Below are 21,851 nucleotides of genomic sequence, written 5' to 3'. Positions count from 1 at the left end.
CCCTCGCCACTCATCACGGTAAGCCATTTCAGCTTTTGATTGATTGTGGCAGTACCCATTCATTCCTTTCTCCTAGGTGCTTGCAAAAATTAAACTTGAGTCAAAAAACAACTAGAAAAATGATTGTAGAGTTAGCCAGTGGGAAAGAAGTAGTATCTCGCCACTCTATAGGAAACCTTGATTTTGAGCTGGGTAATGAGCAAACTCATGGTCACTTTAGAGTCTTGCCACTAGGAATTTATGATGGAATCCTTGGGATGGATTGGTTAATTGCAAACAAAGCTAGCATTCATTGTAACCGGGGGAGTATCACTTTTGAAAATGAGCATGGCCAAGTAATATCTGTTCAGGGGATCACAGGAAAACCTAAGTCTAGGGTAGTCAAGGCAAAACATCTTCTCAAGGGAACACGTAAGGGTCAGCAAGTTTTCTTAGTCAAACTCAACAAAGTCATTGAACCTAGTATGGAGACAGAACCCTCTTGGCTCCAAGAATTCTCTGACATCTTCCCTGACGAGCTTACAGGGTTACCGCCTCCTCGAGAAGTCGACCATGAAATTGAGGTGATCCCTGGAGCTCAACCCGTCTCAAAAACTCCCTATAAAATGTCCCTTCTTGAAGCCATTGAACTTAAGGAGCAACTTTCCCAACTCATTGAACAAGGATTTGTACGCCCCAGTAGCTCTCCTTGGGGAGCACCTGTTCTTTTCCAAAAAAAGAAGGACGGGACTCTCCACCTCTGCATAGATTATCGAGGGCTCAATCAAGTCACTGTCAAGAATAAGTATCCTATCCCTCGCATCGATGAACTTCTTGACAGGCTTCATGGGGCCAAAGTCTTCTCAAAAATAGATTTGAGGTCTGGTTACTATCAGATCAAAGTCAAGGAAGCAGATATACCCAAAACAACCTTCAATACCCGTTATGGCCACTATGAGTTTACTGTAATGTCATTTGGGTTAACCAATGCTCCTGCAACCTTCAACCGCCTAATGCAAGATATATTCCGTCCTTACCTGGATGAATTTGTGCTTGTTTTCTTTGATGACATCTTAATCTACTCCAAATCAATGGAAGAGCATGAGGAGCATGTGCGTAGAGTTCTGTAATTGCTGCGCAGACACAAACTCTATGCCAAGAAGAGCAAATGTACCTTCTTTACTCATCAAATTGAGTATCTTGGATTCATCGTCTCCAAAGATGGCATCTCAGTAGACCCTGCCAAGGTCAAGGATATTCTAGAATGGCCACCCCCTAAATCAGTCCGTGAAATTTGTGGGTTCTTGGGAATCAAAGATTATGCCTTGGTAGCTGCACCCTTGACAGATCTTCTTAAGAAGGATTGCAAAATAGTGTGGCTGCCAATCCATCAAAATAGCTTTGATTAGCTGAAAGTCATTATTACTTCTGTCCCAGTCTTAAAGCTTCCTGATTTCTCCAAGGAATTTGAAGTGGTTATCGATGCTAGTAGTCTAGCACTTGGTGGTGTCTTAGGCCAAGAAGGAAGACCAGTCGCTTATACTTCCCGCAAGCTGAAGCAATATGAAGCAAACTATGCCACCCATGATTTGGAGCTCTTAGCAGTTGTTCATTGCCTCAAATTATGGAGACATTATCTCTTGGGAGGCAAATTCCAGCTTGTAACTGACCACAAAAGTCTAAAGTGGATCTTCACCCAGCCTAACCTCAACATGCGGCAAAGGAGATGGATTGAAATTCTACAAGAATATGATTTCGCATCAAATTCCGCCTTGGGAAAGATAATGTGGTAGCAGATGCACTTAGCCGCAAATCTTTCTTGAATGCAGTTTCGATGCCAAATAATCCCATACTGGTCAAGGTGGAAGAAGTCTCATCTCATGATCCAGATTATCAGAGGATGAAAAAATTAGTAGAAGAAGGGGGACATTCAGAGAAAGAGAAGAATCTAATCAAGGGATACTCCACTCATGAAGGAAGCCTCTACTTCAATCACAGGCTATGTATCCCCAAGGATCCTACTTTAAAGAAACTAATCCTCCATGAAGCTCATGATAGCCCTGCTGCTGCAGGACACCCAGGTTATGCAAAAACTTTAAATGCTGTAAGAAGGAGCTTTCATTGGGCAGGCTTGAAAAATGATGTGCTTCGGTACTTGAAGCAATGTCTCTCATGCCAAAGGATCAAAGCTAAAAGGGTCAAGATGCCTGGAAAACTTCAACCATTAGATATTCCCCAAATGAAGTGGGAGTGCATTAGTATGGATTTTGTCACGAGTCTCCCCACTGTTCAAGGAGGATATGACTCCATTCTAGTAGTAGTGGACTTACTTACCAAAGTAGCTCACCTTATACCAGCAAAGAAGACCTTCAAAGCTTCTGATGTTGCTCGAATATTCATCAAGGAAGTCCTCAAACTTCATGGTCTCCCAAAAAGGATAGTAAGTGATCGGGATTCTGACTTCACCTCAAAATTCTGGCAGTCTTTATTTCAAGCTCTGGGAACTCAACTTTGCTTTAGCACAGCTTATCATCCAGAGACCGATGGCCAGACTGAGAGAGTCAATCAAGTAATTGAAGACATTCTCAGAGCATATTGTGGACGGGAACCAAGAAGGTGGATTCAATACCTTCCTCTGGTAGAATTTGCCTACAATACATCTTATCATCAAAGCATAGGAATGTCACCATTCAAGGCGCTCTATGGGCAAGAATGCCTGTCTCCTCTAAATTTCTCTGATCCAACCATTAGAGTTGAGGCATCCAGGAAAATGCTCGAAGAAATGGAGGAACAAACCAAGGCAATCCAAAAAGATATTAAAGCTGCCCAAGATCGACAAAAGCTTTATGCTGACAACAAGAGGTCTGAAAGGATCTTCAAGGAAGGAGACAGAGTTCTTCTACGAGTGCGACCCAAACGAAGTTCTCTATCACTTGGGAAATATAAGAAGCTCAGCCCTAGGTATTGTGGTCCTTATACAATTATCAACAAGTGTCTAGGTAAAAGTGCCTATAAACTCCAACTCCCAGCCCATATCAAAGTCCATAATGTATTTCATGTAAGTTTGTTAAAACCATATGTCCCCAGTCTCGATCATATTCTTGATGATGAACAAGTTGTAATCCCTACTCAAGGAGTCCTTGAATTACAGCCCAGTAGCATCATAGATTCTAGGGAAAGGCAACTCCGAAATAGAACCCTTGTAGAACATCTAGTTCAGTGGAAAGATTACCCTGAAGAGGATGCAACTTGGGAAGATGAAGCTACACTCTTAAAGGATTATCCCCAATTCATGACGAGATGAGGACATCTCGATTTCTTTAAGGGGGGAAGGATGTAACGTACCCATCTTCACTAATAAAGAAATGTCCATGTAATTATGAGTTTTTATGGTATAAATATCAATGATTTTATTATTTGAGTCATTTCTACTTAGAATCTTCAAATTCTGAGCCCAAATTTGGAATCTGCGCGCGATTTTACCCTAATATAGGATTTTACAGCATCCAAAACGGACACCGGATCAAGCCTATACGCTAATTTCAATCATTTTAGTTAAAAAACGGCAACCTTTAAACCTTAATAAATGCACGACCGCACGTCCGATTGACGAACGGTCTGAACCCCTGCGACCAGGAGAACCTCTCGGACAAAAAAAATTTTCGCCCCCCGGGGTGGTCCAACACGCAAATCAAGGCGAGCGCCCCAAATTTGGGTACCCCGTCCCAAAATTTGATCCGTACACACTTACTAGGGCGCCCGTACAATGGCCGCCCAAGAACCAAAGGACGGCCACCCACTGTATGGTCCACGCGTACCCTTAGGTGGACACCCAGACCAGATAAGGTACATGCGTACCACTCCTTTCCTAGACAACCGACACCGTACCTTTCCCGTAGACCCATGCAGGCCACTGATCCATAGCCTTTGAAGGTACACCATCCTTTCGTCCTTGCCTTGCGCATCGCCCGTACCCTCACCCCTCTGCTATATAAACCCCCGGGGTGCTCCTCAGTCGGCACGCATTTCTGTGTAGCGTATACCCTGTTGTGCCACCGTCCGTACCGCCGTAGCGTACTTGCTGCAAGTACAGCCGCCCTTGCAGCCACTCCTCTCAAACCCCCTCATTTGGCTCTTTTCAGATAAGCCAATTTTCCTCCATCCTCCTCTTGCTATGGGCCAGTATCCTTGGCTCTTCTCCCCCCCTCCCCATGTGAATAGACTTACAGAGAGGCTTGCAGCAACCCCTCCCAACCCTCTCCACATTTTTGCCTTTGCCTTTAAGGACATCTCACAATCCCCCCCCCATTTGCGTAGACTTTAGCAAGGGATTTTTGACTCAAGCGAGGGTTCGTGCGCCATATTCTTTTGCTCGTACGGTGAGCAAACGAGCTCGGAATTCAGATCCGACTGAAGCGTTTCGATCGCAGCAGCGAGCTCTACAAGGCGACACCTAAGATGGCCTCATCTCGAAGACGACAAAATATTGCCTCAAGAGGAGCACGTAACAACGAGATGGGGGAAGATGCGCCCAACGCGGCTCCAGTCCTCCCCTTTCAAGCCCCTCAAGGAAACGGTGGCCAGGTTAGCTTGCTTAATTTTCAAAAGAAGAGATTTTTCCTTAAATTAGTATTAATGAATGGTGTCTTTTTCTTTTAAAATGAGGACATAAAAATTATATGAAGTTACGAATTATGTGATGTTGTATTCGATAAATTGCGTTGAAATTGTTATCTTCATGAATTGTGAATGCTATATTTAGTAAATTGCATTGAAGTTGTTATCTTTAGAATTCAAGATTTTTTGGCTTCAATGCTAACTCCGTTCCATGCTTGTGTAGCCGGGCGGCGTCGTTAGCAAAGCTCGGGAATGGCCCAAGGTATCCCTCATACCTTTGGGAGAATAAGGATCGCCAATTGAGGCGAGAGATTATGAGGCTGCCTAGTTCTGAGGGCCCAGGCTAGTGCGGTAAATAAGCCCACCCTAGTGTGCAGACATCCCTCTGAGGGGCGGGAGGATCGAGCGATGGAGCCTGAGAGGGCGACAGGCCGGCTTGAGTCCTCGCCAGCGCGGCCGACGATGAGGTGTATGGTCCCGTAGGGTTTTGCCCAGCATGTAGAGGCTGGAAGGCCGAATTCTAGATCATCGGCAGAATAAGAATAAGAGAGCCGGTTTGGCTTGTATGGAAATGGATTCATGTATAAACTTTTTATATAATTACATCTTGTCTTTGGTATGATTGTATTGTGTAAGAAGGCTGTTTTAACGAACCTTGTGAAGAAGGGCCTTAATTAAGGAATATGTTTATTTATGCCAAACAGTGTGGTAGTATTAATTAGAAAACAAATTGATGCGTGAGTAGGGTGGAAAGTGGGAGGATGGAATGCCCTGACGGCACCATCCTATGGACGGGTGGACCTGATTAGTCGGGTAGCTTTCCAACAGATTAAGTGAAAGCCCTACGTTAGATAGTTAGGTTCTTGGGCAACTCTATTCTAGAAGACTAGGCCAGCGGTTGTGCCTTGCATAAAGATGAGGAAAAAAGCGTTGCCTCTAGAAATCAAGTCTAGTAGTTGCCCAATTTTTGATCAATTGCCCTATGGGTGATTTGATGTTTAGAAGATCACGCTCCCCCTGTGGGATAGAGCTAGGTCATACCTATAAATCGTATCCTTGAATCTCTACAGGGTCAAGGTGTCGATGAATAGGAAATTTTTCCCAAGATAAGACTTAGCGGACTATCTTAAGTGTTCCTCCCTTTTTTAAAGGGAGGAACCTTACACAACTCCATTGTAACTATGGGTACAGCCATGCACAAAGACCGTTGTTGCCATACCCCAAACATTATCATAATCTTGACTCCCCAAGGAAAAGGCTATCAAGTAAATGTCAAAGAAAGCAGTCGATTTGGAGAAGTCTTTGTGTTGGAGAAGTGCACCCACACGAGCACACCTTCCACCCACCATTACCCATGCATGTCACTTGTAGATTTCACTATGGGCATCCCATTTTTTCACTTCTTGCATCTTATGGCATGCACATACACATGCACATGTAACTAACCTCGCCAACACTCCAGGTACATCTCTCGATGGGGGGACCATGGCGGGTGCTTGCAAGCTTAGCCCATGGCATGACCCATCGCCTGGAGAACCCCTGACCTTATAGGCACCTCCAATGAGCCTTCATTCATGTATCCTCTGCTTTGACTCTAATTCATCACCAACATGACCTCCCCTTGGCCATCAATGTATTTGAGGCCTCATCTCTTAGCATTATGTTGTTAGATAGGGACATACTCTCATGTCATGCTAAGAAGATATGGACCTCCATCTATCAATGCAAATCATTCCATGGTGGTCCTAGTGCTCATCACAAGGTGTGGATCACTTCTACCAACCTCATATTGAAGGGTCCACACCACTTCCACAACTAACAAAGGTCTAGCATGAAGAACTTCTAAATCTTGCCTATTAAATTCTATGATGCCTTGATAAGTTGGCTAGACTATCAGGGTTACCCAAAGCTTCCCATCACTTTGCTTACACCACTTTTCTCAACATTTGGTCCAAAATGCACGTAATCTGGGTCGCTAACTTCATAGCATATCCTGGACTGTCCACACCTTCCACCCTGGCATCAGCTTTACCATCAACTTGGGTGATACGAGGAGAGGACATGGTTGGTCATCACCATTTATTAGCATGGTTTCACCCGCCCGACCTATCATAAGATGCTTTACCATCTTACCCACTCAAACAACCACTTAACTTTTGTAAGATGGCTTTAAAATATATAAAGTGGCCTTACCCTATGCTTAATGGTCAAATAGAGAAAGTCTAGGAGCTTAGTGTACATAGTTACTTAATAGAGGCCAAACCATTTTTTAATTTTGGTCGGCCTAGTGTAAAAACTAGTCATTTGTATACAAGACAGTTTTGACAATAAGCAACACATAATCATTCCCTTACAATAGTTTACTTGTGAGCTCTCTTTCTTCTCTCTCCTTACTTGTTTGTATGCCATTGAATCTTGTTTTCTTATTGATGGATGCATGCTAAATAGGTTTGATTATAGGTTTTCTTCTTGCAATAGCTTCTTTTTCTTCCATTGCCTTTTGTGAGAGAGAACCATCATGAATGTCCATCTCTTCTTACCTCCATCTAGGCATTGAGAACTCTCCCTTGAACCCTTTGGTAGAGGAGCATTCTAGTGTGACAACAAAGTGAGAATGTGATGAGAGCTAGCACACCTACAATGGAAAGTTGCATTTGCAGCTCGAAGGTAAGACCCAACGACACATGCTTTGGCAAGGCTAAGATAAGCTCTTGACTTGAACATATTTGGCGCTAAACTAAGAGAGATAAAGGTAACAAAGCATAGTTCATGAGCATGATGCAATTCTAGTAGTAATAACAATAGAGAAAATTACATGGATATATTCAACATGGAGCTTTACAACCACCACTTTAGAGCCAATAATGTAAAAAAAAAGAAGAGAACCACGATGACAAGCATACATTTTTTCCCTAAAAATAGTTACATTAGCTAACTATGCATAGATTAATCATTACCCAACCATGCATTAATAAAAAGAAATCATATGATGCAAGTCGGTGCAAAGCAGCCTCTATAAGAGCAAGGAGGAGCCTCTATCAAAGTGCCACCTATAGGGCTACAAGCAGCAACACATAATTCACATCATCTCCTGTGTGCACATAATAGACGTGACACAAGTTTACACCTTCTCCTATGTGCTCACATAGTTTATACTATCTCCCAGTGTGCACACAATAGACTTGACAAAGAGAATCAGAGGCACGCTAACTCTATGCCAACAAAAATGACCAAGGCATAATAATTTTCAATTCATAATTTTGGAGACAACAAATAACATAGACAAGGCAAGACCACTTGAATAGAGCTAGATACATACAATATAGACAAGGCAATAGATACAGACACAACACACTCTAGGGGAACCATGCAAAGAGTAGGATCATTTCTTGAAGAGAAGAAATGTATTGTACAACAATCTTAGGAAAGAAAAACATTCTTACAATGTGCAAGAGAATTCGATACATCAACATTTTCAAACTGAATAAATTTCCCATGCGTGCTTGCAATTTAAATAGCAATTAAGATATATTCCATCACTATCGAGAGTGACTATAGAGAATCTCAATACAACAGCATTTTCAAACTGAATAAATTTCCCATGCGTGCTTGCAATATTCGATACATCAGCATTTTCAAACTGAATAAATTTCCCATGCGTGCTTGCAATTTAAATAGCAATTAAGATATATTCCATCACTATCGAGAGTGACTATAGAGAATCTCAATACAACACCTAATTCCAAATAACTAAGGTATGCTTGTTTGCTTCCATTTTCATAAGCAATATTTTCAAACTATTATGTGATCTTATGACTGAGTTAAAAAAGAAAGACTAGAGTGCATCTAGATTGCATACAGATCCTTTGTAATGTTCATTTCGAATATACGCGATAAAACATAAGCACAGTTGTCCAAGCATGAAGTGGTAGCCTGAGAAGTAGGGGGATAGGATTCCCTAGGAAGAGAAAAGAAGTGAAGAGAAGCTACATCACATGAAGAATACAATGAGACTATAGGTGAACCGTTTTGCTCCCTTCATGTTAGAACCACGCCTTGTATAAACACATGATCATGTAGGACTTGGTTAAGCCGCTCTCTGTTTCGCTCCCTTCAAGTTAGAACCATGCCTCGTATAAACACATGATCATGTAGGACTTAGTTAGGCCACTCTAAGTTTTGCTCCCTTCACAATTGAACCACACCATGTATAGAATATACTTGGTCATGTAGGATTTGGTTGGCCTTGCTTTTTTTCCCATAATCTGTTAAAGTTTGAACTTTGGAGACACACTAGCACCGTCGATATTGAAAGTGATCCAAAGGTTTTAAATAGAGAGATCTTTGACCGTAGGATTGAGGAGAGATCGGACGGATGAAATGGGCTATACAAAAAGTGGATCTAGACCTCTTTTCTTATCGTTGCTCCGTGTCTCTGCTTTTACAGTTTCCGAACTCTCTGGCTATGAATCTTTACAAAACAGAAGGGTTTCTCCTAAGATATATATCGAACAGAAAACAGGATGGTTGTTCGTTTTCCCGGCTTCTGGCAATAGCGGATAGGGTTTTTCGCTTCTATTTTGAAGCCCTTCCGGAATGGTCTTCGAAGCTGAGTTAAGCCGCTCATGAAGTTCTCGACAGTGAGTGCGAGGTGAATTATTCTGTTTCTCTTTAGGGTTAGGTTTTCAGGGCTTCATTTAAGGTTAAATTTCCATAGTTTCAACTTATTAAGGATTAGGGTTAGGGTTTGCAGTCTGAGGGCTGGCAGCGTTATGGTTTTAGTGTTTCAATTAGTGTTTTATTATCTACTTCCAACGTCTTTGCCGAAAAGGCTTGCTAGATTTCCACTCTGGTTAATTCGATGCCGCCTTATAACAGGAGGGTTTATTTTGGTGTTGCCATATAACAGGATTCAATTCTGGACCCCTCTGCATGGTGGACTAGTCTTCAGAAAAAGTCTGGGAAGCGTGAATGCAGACACAGCTGCCCCTGAAATATATGCCGGGTAGATGCATTCAAGGTGTGTAGGTCTAAACCCTTCGAAATGCTGCATGGAAGGGCTGAGGATTCCGGCACTCCAGGCAACGTGCCTTTTAATTGACATAAGCGTCTCTTGTGTTAGTAAGTGGCACCAGATGTGCACATGTACGGGCCTTGTGTTTGTGTGTGGCAACCGATGAACAGGCCTGATGTGTGTGTGTGGCAATGGATGAACTGGTCTGTGTTGGCTTATGAACTGGTCATGTGTCTTTGTGTGGCGATGGATGAACTGGCCTTGTGTTTGGAGAAACTGGTCTCGGGTCTTCGTGTGGCGATGGATGACTGGGATTGTGTTTGCGTACACATGAACTGAAGCTGCTGCTGTTGTTTCATAGCACAGTGTGCATCTCCATGATTGTCATGTGCTAATGCTGTCATACTTAAGTCTTATTTGCACTCAATGTTTCATTGCAGTGTATGTCTTCATGATGAGCGTTTATGTGAATGCTGACATCTTATTGACACACAATGCATTGTTTCTCCAGGGGAAAGCTATCCTGGTTTTGGAGTTTGGTTTGCGTATGTTCCTTTGAATCTAGAGTCATCAGAGGTTTCTTTATATCTGGGCTGCATGCGTGACCTTAATAGCTGGGATATCCTGTCTATAGGCATAGTGACTTCAAAGGCGGAGGCATTGAAAACAGAATCTGGTTTCCAGTTTGTCCAACGAAACAGGTGTGATGGTTCAAGCCTTTGCCCAAGCTGGGTGGCACTTTCAATAGTAAGCTGATGTGTCCCAGCACGGAAGATTGGAAAGAAAAATGGAGTACAGAGCAAGATTGTGAGTTAGAGTTGCATACTGGGCTTTCTTTCTTTCCTGTGAAAAGGGTCATGACAATACCTTCAAGTGGAATGACAAAAGAGCAGCGAAGGGAGTTACGGAAAAAGTTGAAGGAGGATTTGGTCACAGTACAATGCTTGTCTTCAAAGCTGGAAGCTAGAGAGTTGCAACTTAGGCAGTCTCAGTCAGCTCAACTGCATCCTAACCTTAGTGACGCTCAATTTTCTGGGAATGATGTAAGAAGTTCTGGTGGTAAGGAAGTAACATCCCAATTGAACTTTACATCTCCTAGACCAAGTCAGCTTCGTGTGGAGCTATTAAAACAGCCGTCTTTCAGAGCAAGTGACAGCAGTCCAACTGGTGCTGAGCTCTTAAGCAGTAAACGAACACCTAAAGCCAATCAGCTGTATAACAAGACCGACTTTGTTGTAGGGAAAGATAAGATGCCTCTACCCATGAAGTCAAGGGCTAAGCATGGACATGGCAAGCGGGGAGCTCCAAATGTGAATGGAGGGGATCGCAAGCGGAAGCCAGCTGGAATACCTACTGACATTAGGCTACAGTGTAAGAGCATATTGAACAAGTTAATGTCACACAAAGATGGATGGGTTTTTAATCATCCGGTGGATGCTGCTAAGCTTGGTCTCTCAGACTACCATTCGGTCATTAAGAAACCTATGGATCTTGGTACTATCAGAGGTAAACTAGATAGGAAACAATATGCAGCAGCCCTAGAGTTTGCAGATGATGTGAGGTTGACATTCAGCAATGCTATGACCTACAATCCACCGGCAAATGATGTACATAACATGGCGGTTGAGCTGTCAAATATGTTTGAAAAAGGATGGGAAGTCATCAATGAGAAGTTGGAGAGGTTAGATGCAGAAGGGGAGCTAGAGGTGCCCTCAAGTCAGGTACCAGATGCTTACCATGCAAGCTCTGGAACTGAGGGCTTTCTGGATCGCCCTAGATCAAGCACGAAAAGCTCTAATGCAGCTAAACCAAAAACACCCAAAACTCCTGCAGAGCCTAGAGGTCCAGCAAAACCCAAAGCTGCACCGAAGCCTAGAGTGAAGGCACAGAAAAGAGTTATGAATCTGCAGGACAAGGCAGAATTGCAGAGGATTTTAGAGCAACTTCCCCAGCAAATGTTGGAAGGTATCATCAGTCTCATGAAGGAAAGGAATATAAACATGTGTCAGAAGGGTGATGAGATAGAAGTTGATCTAGATTCATTTGATAATGTTACATTATGGGAACTGGATCGCCGTGCCAAGAACTGCTTAAAGAGTGTTCACAAGAGCAAGAAGGCAAATGCACAGAAAATCCAGGTTTGTTCTCATTCTTAACTTTTGTGCTTTCCACTTCTTTTCTTTATATTACATGCTGAAGTATTGTTATAATGTCTGATACTGCAGCCTGCAGCAAATATGGCAGCTCAAAACACTGGTAAAATCGAGCAAGGTATCAGCTTTTCTGCTTTGACCAAGCTCTAGCAAGGTAGACTTAGTGGATATTGTGCCTGATTCAAGTTTTCCTGCAGCTGTTGTAGATATAGATGCTGCTTCTGGAAGTAGATCAAGCAGTTCAGGGAGTTCAAGTAGCGATTCAGGATCTTCTAGTGGTCAGTATGCCTTATATATTATTCGGATTTGTTACCATCACTGCCAACCTATGGTGACAGTTTTTTGTTGGTAAAATGATAATTTCAGACTCTGGAAGCACTTCCACAAGCGAAAGTGATGCTGACGACATCCTTTCTATGGACAAGAAACAATGAAGAGTCGAGGGAAAATGTCACGGGGTTTCAGGTTGTGGGGTGATGCCATTTTGGAGTTTTGTAGTATGTTGTCATCCACAGATAATATGGGTAGGTGCACTGTTACAGCACAACTAGTTGCTGTGTTAGTGTTTCAATTTGCAGTGATGGTAATGATTTGCAAGCCCAAACTTGTGCGCGTCTTGTGTGCATAAAAGTGGGGTCATCATGGTCAGGTCTTTGTTGAGTTCATGCAGAATATTCATCATTAGCATTTTGCAATGCAGGTGCAACTGCAGAGGGGGGTGGCCCATAGTGTTCAGCAAATTTTGGATCTTAGGGGTCTAGAGTGATGCTCTAGTATTTTTTACATCAGGTATTTATTACATCAGTGTGAATGCTCATAGGAGCTGGTGATCGTTTGGATAAATTCTTACTTCACCTTTTGGATATAACAGTTGTATACTACCTTAGTAGAAACCCCCCTTTTGAACTGTCCTCTCGTTTGTATATTACCTGGGTATTTGGATCACCCAATGCACATCCTATACAAAGTCATTTGTGAAGCTTGTACTTCATATTTCAATGGCCAAAAGTTTCAATTTGCAGGAGGTTTCCAGTTCAACGATGCTGTACCACACTGCCTGAAGTACATTGTCTTGAAGATTCTTTATGTATTGATGCGCCCTGAAAACGTCACTTGAGGGACTTCCATAAAGAGCTGGAGTTCTACAGACACCTCAATGGTTCCTGATAAGAGGGCCGTCATGACCACCGAGGTCATACACCATCTGGTGTTAAACTGCAATGCCGGTTGCCTGACTGCTCAAACATGGCTGTCCCTTTTGAGGTGTCTCAGTAGGAGCTGTATCTTTCAGAGGTCTCTTTCAAAGGTCTGACTTAGTAGGAAAAGAAGGGCTCGTGCTCACTTACTGTAGCCTAGCTTCATGTTTTGACATTGTCATCAGTCTCGATTCTTGAACACAGGTCAACGTTCTGTACATACTTAATTGTCAACTTTAACTGTTTTTGGTATATTGTCTCTGGTACATTGTTTTATGTAATTGCTATTTTCTCATAGATCATGTCAGAATATCTTTAAGTGCAAATTGATCCTTCCCTGTGCCATGGATGAAAACATCACAAGTGTGTGTTTTCTTTTATCACCCTCCAATTAACGTATCTTGCAACTGAGAATGACTTTGTTTATCCTCTTCTAAGAGGTATGATTTGTTATGAAGAGATTCTTTTTAATTTTGATGAAGTAATGCATCTTATGGCTTGTCACTTGCCTGTGCCATGACCCCTGCCCCCCCCCTCTTTCAACTGTTTTTGTGTGTGCACGTGAGTGCGTGTGTATACATGTATGAATGTATGTATGTATTTTTGTCACGACAGCCATTCTTTCAACTATTATGGAGACCCAAAGCCTTGTTGGGCAGAGACCAAGACCACCCTTTGTTGGAAATACAAGTGATGAAGGGTGCAATAATTTGGCCCTAAGGCTGTATGCAACCTCAAGATATAATGGAGATGGATTTCATGTAGCTTTGTATACATAGAAAGGAGTGCAATGTGAACAAGAACCAGCTTCCCTCTTAATTAAGTTGAGTTAGTCATTAATTTGGCTCCATAATCATGCTTAATTAAGGTCCCACTAATCAAGGTCCACCTCCTTCCACTTTTAGGTGCATTAAATGTTGATTGTCGGCTATAGCTAATCCACTAGTCTACTAGTCCACTTGAAAGAGGCATCTAATTTTGGGTAATTTGGGATTGGTTCTTGTTTGTATTGCACTTCTTTTTATATGTACAAGTTACGTGAAATCCACCTTAAGTATGTCCCAAGGTTGCATGCTTTTCTTAGTGCCAAATTATTGCGATGCAACATACATACATAGAGGTGATCTGTGAGTAGTGGGAGCTTAATTAAGCACGATTATGGAGTTAAACTAGCGACTAATGATGGTGTATTCTTAGTCTATTTAAGAGGCACCCATCTAATGCAATGTGTGTTTTCATCTCATATCGTTGACTTGTTATTTTGTTAATTTAATTTTTAACTAGCGACTTTGGAGTTCTAGAGTTATGGCATTGTTATAGCACGAGTTCATATAGTTAGGTTCACACCATGGACCAATCTTTGTAAGTTATAGTAGGAGAGGACTTTTCCTTATAGTGTGTACTCTTATCTTTTTGAGTTAACGGTTATAGAGAAGAGAAGAAGATTGAAGAAAATTCAGCTATCCATCTCTCTCTTGGGTGTGTGTGTGTGTGTGTGTGTGTTTTGTTTGCAAGAAACTTAAGCTCTCCCTCTCCCTCTCCCTCCCACATTCTCTTTAATTTTAACATTTGAAATTATCTATTAAAGAGGGTCTAAATGTGGGGCTTAGGATGGATGGAAATAGATAGCTTATTATTCACAATGTCTTTCTGATCATTATATTCTCTTTCTCTTAGCTAAGAATGAGAATTTTAGACGAGGTTTGGCTAGTTTTATTGATGTCTTTTTCTTCAAGTGTGAATTTAAAATGATTTATCTTAAGGAGGGAGAGATTTGGGTTGTTAGGTTGTTTAGTAAGGGTTGTGTCTTAGGTACTTGGGTTTCCCATTTAGCTTGGAGACTACTAGATTATTTGTGGAAGACTAACTAAGAAGAGAAGTAGAAAGATTATTCTGGAGGACTATTCTAGAGGATGGTATTCTACCGAGAACTAGCGTTAGGGGTGATAGGATGTAGATGGCGTGGCATTGCTTATGGGCAAACTAAAAGTAATAGCCTCAATGGGGCCAAGGAGGCTTTGACACCCCCGATACTAGGGAGACTTTGTGAGCTAAATTCCAAGGCAAAGTTTTCATAAGGATCTAGGCAACATGCTACTAAAGGTCTTAGTCACTGGGAATATCAAGTAGTCATGGCTATATAAGCATGTAGACTATATCATTTTTTGATACCTAATGCAATTTGGGTCATTCACCATTTTATAATTCTCACTCCATGATGTTTGGAGCATACATTTGTATACCTTTATAGAAATACATAATCTAATATAATATAATGTTCATATAATTTTACTATTAGGATTGGTATTCTTAATAATTGTATATAAGTATTAAAGTCTATGATTTCAGAAGTTGATGTTTTGTTCCACTAATCACAAACCCACTCTTCTCTTAGATGACCAACGTGGATAACACTGACTCAATATCTTAGTACCCTAGTACATCTTTCAAGCTAATACACTTTAGATTCTTATTATGACATTTAGATGTATTGTTATTGTATAATGCATTGCTTGAAACCAAAACCTACATCATTTTATTGGGTTTCTCTTTCAATTAGAGCATTATAGGATCTTGAGAGCTAGCCCAAGTCTCTGATTGGGTGTATTATGGCATGTCTATTTGGATATCATTCTATGAGAGCTAGGCTTAGGTGTTGATGACCTTTCCTTGGATGTATTCAAATAAAATTTATCAGAATAAAATATATGCTATCTTGTCTTGTATTTTAAGTAATGTTGTGTAAAATTAAAAATGTAGTATGGCCTATAACGTGCCTTCTTCCTGAGAAGAACAAGCAACCCAAGTTACTTTTAAGTAGTGAAATAGAATAATGGCTACGAATTGTTATCTCGATTATCGAGAATTTTATTTCTAATAGCCTTATCAATCTTTATTTATGTGACATCATGAGTGGGATGAAGAGATAAAAAAGTTTATTACAATAATAGACATTGATTAACTTCTGTTCTATACTTCAAATCTAAGCTTAGCCATGATTATGGAAAGTTTATATTAGAGTTCATGGTAGAAGTCTTTTTTACCCTAGATGTCCCTTGGCCAGAAGCACTTCGAGAATTTATCTTGAATCCAACCATCTTAATTAGGACCAAATGAGATGGGAAGACATCTTCATCAGAGATTTTGTCTCCTTGGGTTTCAAGAAGAAAAGATGAATGAATTCTTAGATCTAGCTAGGCCTAACTTAGGGAGTGTAGTACACCCTTGAGGTTGCTTCGACAATCCATCACTTAGCTGTATTGGGAGCACACCCTTATGCCCTTATCGAGGAGCGTCACAACCTCAAAAGTTGGCCCCCACATGAGCACCACTCAAGATGAACCCATATGATAATAATTCAGATGGCTTTTTGCCACACCAGTGCACTGGTCAACTATGCTAGGATCTCCCAATATGCTTCACATAATGGCCCAAATCTATGCCACTTTCCAGGCGGTAATATCAATCAATCTTTTGCAAATAAAACAATAGAGTCCTTTTCTATTTCCAAACCATATTCCTACATTCATAATATTAACTAATTGCATTACAATAACATAATTCTCCTTAGATTTTGAAATGTTAAAGTCAAAACTTAATCGCACTACTGGACTCATTCATGATATACTAAGACCTTTAAGGAAAATTTCATTTTTTATCTCTATAAACAATTCTGTTCAATAGGGTCAAGAAGACAGAGTTGACCTGTTTTTCTCATGAGAACTTTTTATTATCATTCTATGGTTTGAGCTTGGCAATCATTCTAACAATTCACTGGATTAACTAGCCAGATTTAATTCCTTAGCAATTTTCCAAAACATAAGAGAAGAACCAACCTGATTTGAAGTGGTCAAACTTGTTGAGGCTTGAGATAGTCACGGAGCTCGATTATGTCGATTGTGGCTTTGCCCATATGTGATTCTCTATTTTAATCTCATAAGAGAAACCACACACCACTTTATTATTGCATTCAAAGAGCATAGCATAGCATAAGATAAGAGAAAATAGAACAACATCACCATAAAGACAAGATTGGGTGCAATCTCCTCCCCCATGCGTGTAGCTCTACTTCCATGATATGAGTATTTAGAGAATTGTATTCATAAAAATAGCCCAAGGAGCTAATAATAGTTGTGCGTACAAATTGGGATTTCTTTTTCCACTTTTGGGTATTGCTTTACATATTAATAATCATACGAAAGTTCCTAAGTTTTGTACATATAAAATCCTTTGCCCAAATATAAATGCTATTGGGCCTTTACACAGAAAATAAATTTATGCACACTCGCACATATATAATAACCTTGTGCACATTCGCACATTCCATTAAACTGATTCCTGCACACATTAAATCAAGCATATTATTTTTTTACTATTATTAATTTATTAAAAAATATGATAAAATATATACATGTTAACAATCCTTGCGTTTGAGGAAGCAACTGTCCTCAATTGTGTAGCAGAAAATGCTACAACAACATCATTATGCTTGTAGCTATCGATGTCATAATATGCAAGGTAAACTTAGAGGTCTGAACATGGCTCAGAGGTTGATTAGGCATGGCTCAGAGGTTCTTATGGACATGGAATACCACAAACAGACTCAGAGGTTAATCAACCAAGTATGGCTCAGAGGCTCGGGTGAACATGGACTGCAACAATAAAACTCGTGCGAGACTTAAACTAGTGATCCTCACACTCATCATCAAATCACAAATAATATGGAATAATATAATATAGACAAGATCCCTTATGTGCAACACACACACTGCTTATCACCTATTTCTGTAAACATATCCCAATTAATCGCCTTCTGTATAATTAATCCCAATATGAAACATAAATAGGCACAAACACAACATATATCACCACTTATTTCACTATGATGAGAGTATCATTATGTACACATCATCTAGCATGGTGTGAGTTACCATTTGTTACACTCCAAGAGCATGGCGCATCAGTTGCATAAACCACTTGTTACACTTTGACCGTGTGAAGTTGTCAAGCATAGTCCACTTATTTCACTTTGAGACCATAATACAATTCTCAAGCATGGCACTACTTGTTACACTTTAATGACTTACTCCCGTCAAGCATGGTCTCAAGCTATGCCAATACCACTAGGTAATCAATATTTAATGTGGAGTCACCCATGATACCAATTCACTAGGATGGCACACTAGTGTCCGGCCATCCCCGTACAACTAAAGGGTGGACATTATGTAACATCCCTCCTGCTTGGATAAGCAACTAACCTCATATGCATGTTTTCTTACGAGTAAAGGAGATCAATTGTGGTATACTATATAATGTTGGAATTAGGGTTGCAGGAAAGCACACAAAGCTTGGAGAAGAAGAAGCAAGAATGCACACAACACAAAGTGTATTAGATTGTGTCAATGTACAAAGATAAGTTAGCCCTAGAAGGATGGGCGTATATACAAGCCGGGGGAAAAAACCTCCTAAAGAGGGAAAAAGTGCCCCGGCGGTCCTAAGTGTGTTCACACACATCACTGCCTATATATATGGCAACAAATCCCCCCTGGGAGTGATGGTGTGAACGAGAGCTGGCACTCATGTATAGGGGAGTGCCATGCCCGAAGTAGATCAATCCACAAAGGGGAGCAAGCCCAAAGCTTTGCGGAAAGCTTCGAACTTCTCACGAGGAAGCGCCTTTGTGAAAAGATCGGCGAGGTTGTCCTGTGTTGGCACATAGGCCAAGCTGATCTCTCCTGCTGAGAGTCTCTCCCTGACATAGTGATAATGCACCTCAATGTGCTTTGTGCGAGCATGAAAAACTGGGTTTCTCGCAACTGCCAATGCGCTCTGACTGTCAGTGAAGATAGAGGTGGCAGACTCCTGTCCAACACCCAAGTCAGCCATAAGCCGTCTGAGCCACACACACTCAACCGTAGCTGTGAAAGCTGCCCTGTACTCAGCTTCACAACTAGAAGTGGCCACAGTAGGTTGCTTCTTGCTCAACCAAGATATGCATGAGCTACCGAGCATGAAACAAAAACCACTTGTGGACACTCTTGTGTCATAGCAACCAGCCCAATCTGAGTCCGAAAAAGCATGTAAATCTGGCGGCAACGATCCCCCCTTGGGATAAAACAACCCAAGATGTATGGTTCCACTCAAGTAGCGAAAGATGCGTTTAACTGCCTTCCAATGCTGAGACCCTGGGCTATGCATAAACCTGCTCACCTGTGAGACTGCAAACTGAATGTCCGGCCTCGTAATGCATACATAAATGAGGCAACCAACAGCTGTCTGATAGAGTGTGACATCAAAGTGATCTCCAGCATCATGAAGACTCAACTTCAAACCTGTCTCCATTGGAGTAGCAATAGGCTTGCAGTCTTCAAGGCCAAATCTCCACAACAATGTCTCAATATACTTTGTCTGACACAAAGCAATACCTCCATCACACTGCTTAAATTGTATCCCCAAATAATGATGCAAATGCCCCAAATCTGACATCTCAAAAGAGGCATTCAAATCAGCCTTAAAATCAGCAATATGACTCTCATTTGGTCCTGTGAGCAGCATGTCATCGACATAGAGAGCAATGATTAGATGTACACCATCCACACGTTTAACATACAAAGTGGTTTCTGTTGGACTATTATGAAACCCATGTGCAGTCAAATATGCATGTATCTTTTCATACCAAGCTCGTGGAGCTTGCTTTAAACCATATAAAGCCTTTTTCAACCTGCACACTTTGTTTTCTTGCCCTCTTTGAACAAAACCACGAGGCTGTGATACATACACCTCCTCATGCAAATCTCCATTCAAGAACGCAGTCTTTATGTCCAACTGATGTACATTCCAACCATTATGAGCTGCCAATGCACAAATGCTACGAATGGTAGTCATACGACAAGTGGGAGCAAAGGTCTCATCAAAATCAATGCCCTTTTCTTGAGCATAACCCTTTGCAACAAGTCTAGCCTTATAGCGATCAACACTACCATCTGGCTTTCGTTTCAATTTAAAAACCCACTTACATCCAATGGCCTTTTTACCAATAGGCAAATCACACAAAGACCATGTACCATTCTTCATTATAGCATCATATTCACTTTGCATTGCAGCCAACCAATTTTCTGAATTTTGTGCCTCATCAAATGAAAGAGGTTCTTCCTCTTCACACATACTAGACACAGCCAAAGCATAACAATCTGATGCATAAGAGGCATGCTGAAAACCTGAACGAGTATGACTAGTAATAGGTGCATCAATCTTACTATCACGCAAGGTTTGCACCAGCCATTTAGGCATACCTCTAGCCTGCTCATTTTCAGCCCTATCCTCATGAATTACATCCTGTAAATTTGCATCAGAAATAGGCTGATCTATGATGTCGTTTGAAATCTGCATAGGTTGAATATTTGCCTCATTAGGACTTACATTTGAATTCCCACCTGTAACGAGAGGCAACAACGTATCAAATACATCCCGTGAGCTTACACCTGTCTCTTTGGTACATGATAACAAGGGCTGCACAGCATCTTCCACAAAAACAACATCTCGACTAATCAAGATACGCTTTGACTGCGGATGATACAATCTGTAACCCTTGCTCTCAGCACTGTAACCAACAAAAATGCATTTGACAGCCTTATCATCCAATTTTCTGCGTTGTTGCACAGGCACTAAAGCATAGGCCAAGCAACCAAAGACACGCAAGTGACCAATAGAAGGCTTCCTGCCATGCCAAGCTTCGTATGGAGTAATAGACTGCAAGGCCTTAGTGGGACACCTGTTGAGTACATATGCAGCACACATGACAGCCTCAAGCCAAAACGCATGTGGCAAAGCTTGGCTCTTGACCATACATCGTGCCATCTCCATAAGTGACCTGTTCTTCCTCTCAGCAACACCATTTTGCTGAGGGGTATACGGCACTGTACATTGGTGTTTTATCCCACGACTAGCCAGAAATGCATCAAACTCTTTAGACATGTACTCCCCCCCTCGATCAGTACGGAGGGTGCCCACAGTACAATTGGATATATTTTCAACCATAAGAAAAAACTGTTTGAAGCACAAAAACACTTCGGACTTTGCCTTCAGTGGATACACCCATGCATGCCTTGAGTAATCATCAATGAAAGTCACGAAGTACAAGTGTTTACCAAATGACGGAGTTTGCATAGGCCCACATACATCACTATGTACAAGCTGCAATTTGCGAGTGGCCCGCACAGAACCATCCTTTGGAAACGCAGAACGCTGCATTTTGCCCAAAATACAGCCTTCACAAACATGTTTCAATGGTGCCTCAAGAGGGGGCAATGAAGCAACCATATCAAATTTCTGCAAACGCAGCAAACTAGCAAAGTTCAGATGACCAAAACGAGCATGCCATAGTTTTGCATCTGAAACTGCCTTTTCATCAGAAACTGCATTTGTTGAATCTTCCACACAATTGTCATAAGAATTGAGCCTATACAGCCCACGAAACAAGGTGCCAGATACAATAATCGTATCACCAGAAGTCAAATCATGAACAGTACATCTGTCATCCATAAATTTGATTACAAATCCAAGTCTAGCAAGCGCAGAGACAGACAATAGATTCTTCTTTATCCCTGGCACATACAAAGCATCTGAAAGTGTGAAAGCGCTGCCATTTGCAGCAGTAAGCATAATTTTACCAATGCCCTTCACTGGGTAAGAAGCATTATTGGCACATGTGACAATATTCCCATTAGGGACAGCCTCAAGAGAAGTGAACATATCACGATGCGAGGTAATGTGCTTTGTAGCACCACTGTCAAAATACCAAACATGAGAGTCAACAGAAACTGCCAAACATGCATCGTGTACAGATGGGTCATACTGGCAATACACGCTAAACGCCCATTCTGTATCCTGCAC

At 41.4% G+C, this 21,851-nt stretch overlaps 1 protein-coding gene across 4 annotated transcripts; it reads left to right on the top strand.

The window, feature by feature from the left end:
* Positions 1–9,001: 9,001 nt before the first annotated feature.
* LOC147639288 (transcription factor GTE4-like) lies at positions 9,002–13,211 on the top strand. 4 transcript variants are annotated; one of them, XR_015264570.1, is made up of 8 exons: positions 9,006–9,247; positions 9,506–9,616; positions 10,122–11,748; positions 11,836–11,881; positions 11,961–12,041; positions 12,130–12,228; positions 12,464–12,552; positions 12,786–13,211. XR_015264570.1 is itself a non-coding variant. In XM_086789654.1 (7 exons), the coding sequence occupies exons 3-6, from the start codon at positions 10,366–10,368 to the stop codon at positions 12,195–12,197; spliced, it is 1,578 nt and encodes a 525-aa protein (XP_086645780.1). In that variant the 5' UTR covers positions 9,006–9,247; positions 9,506–9,616; positions 10,122–10,365; the 3' UTR covers positions 12,198–12,228; positions 12,464–13,211. The 4 variants fall into 4 exon arrangements, 1 of the variants encoding a protein (XP_086645780.1); XR_015264569.1 differs by having other exon boundaries at positions 12,130–12,287; XR_015264572.1 differs by having other exon boundaries at positions 9,002–9,247; positions 12,130–12,287; positions 12,464–13,211.
* Positions 13,212–21,851: the final 8,640 nt, after the last annotated feature.

This window comes from Cibotium barometz, chromosome 4 (genome assembly GCF_041138505.1).
Source record: "Cibotium barometz isolate CiBa-2024 chromosome 4, ASM4113850v1, whole genome shotgun sequence".
Taxonomy (NCBI): Eukaryota; Viridiplantae; Streptophyta; class Polypodiopsida; order Cyatheales; family Cibotiaceae; genus Cibotium; species Cibotium barometz.
This window is presented reverse-complemented; position numbering and strand designations above follow the sequence as displayed.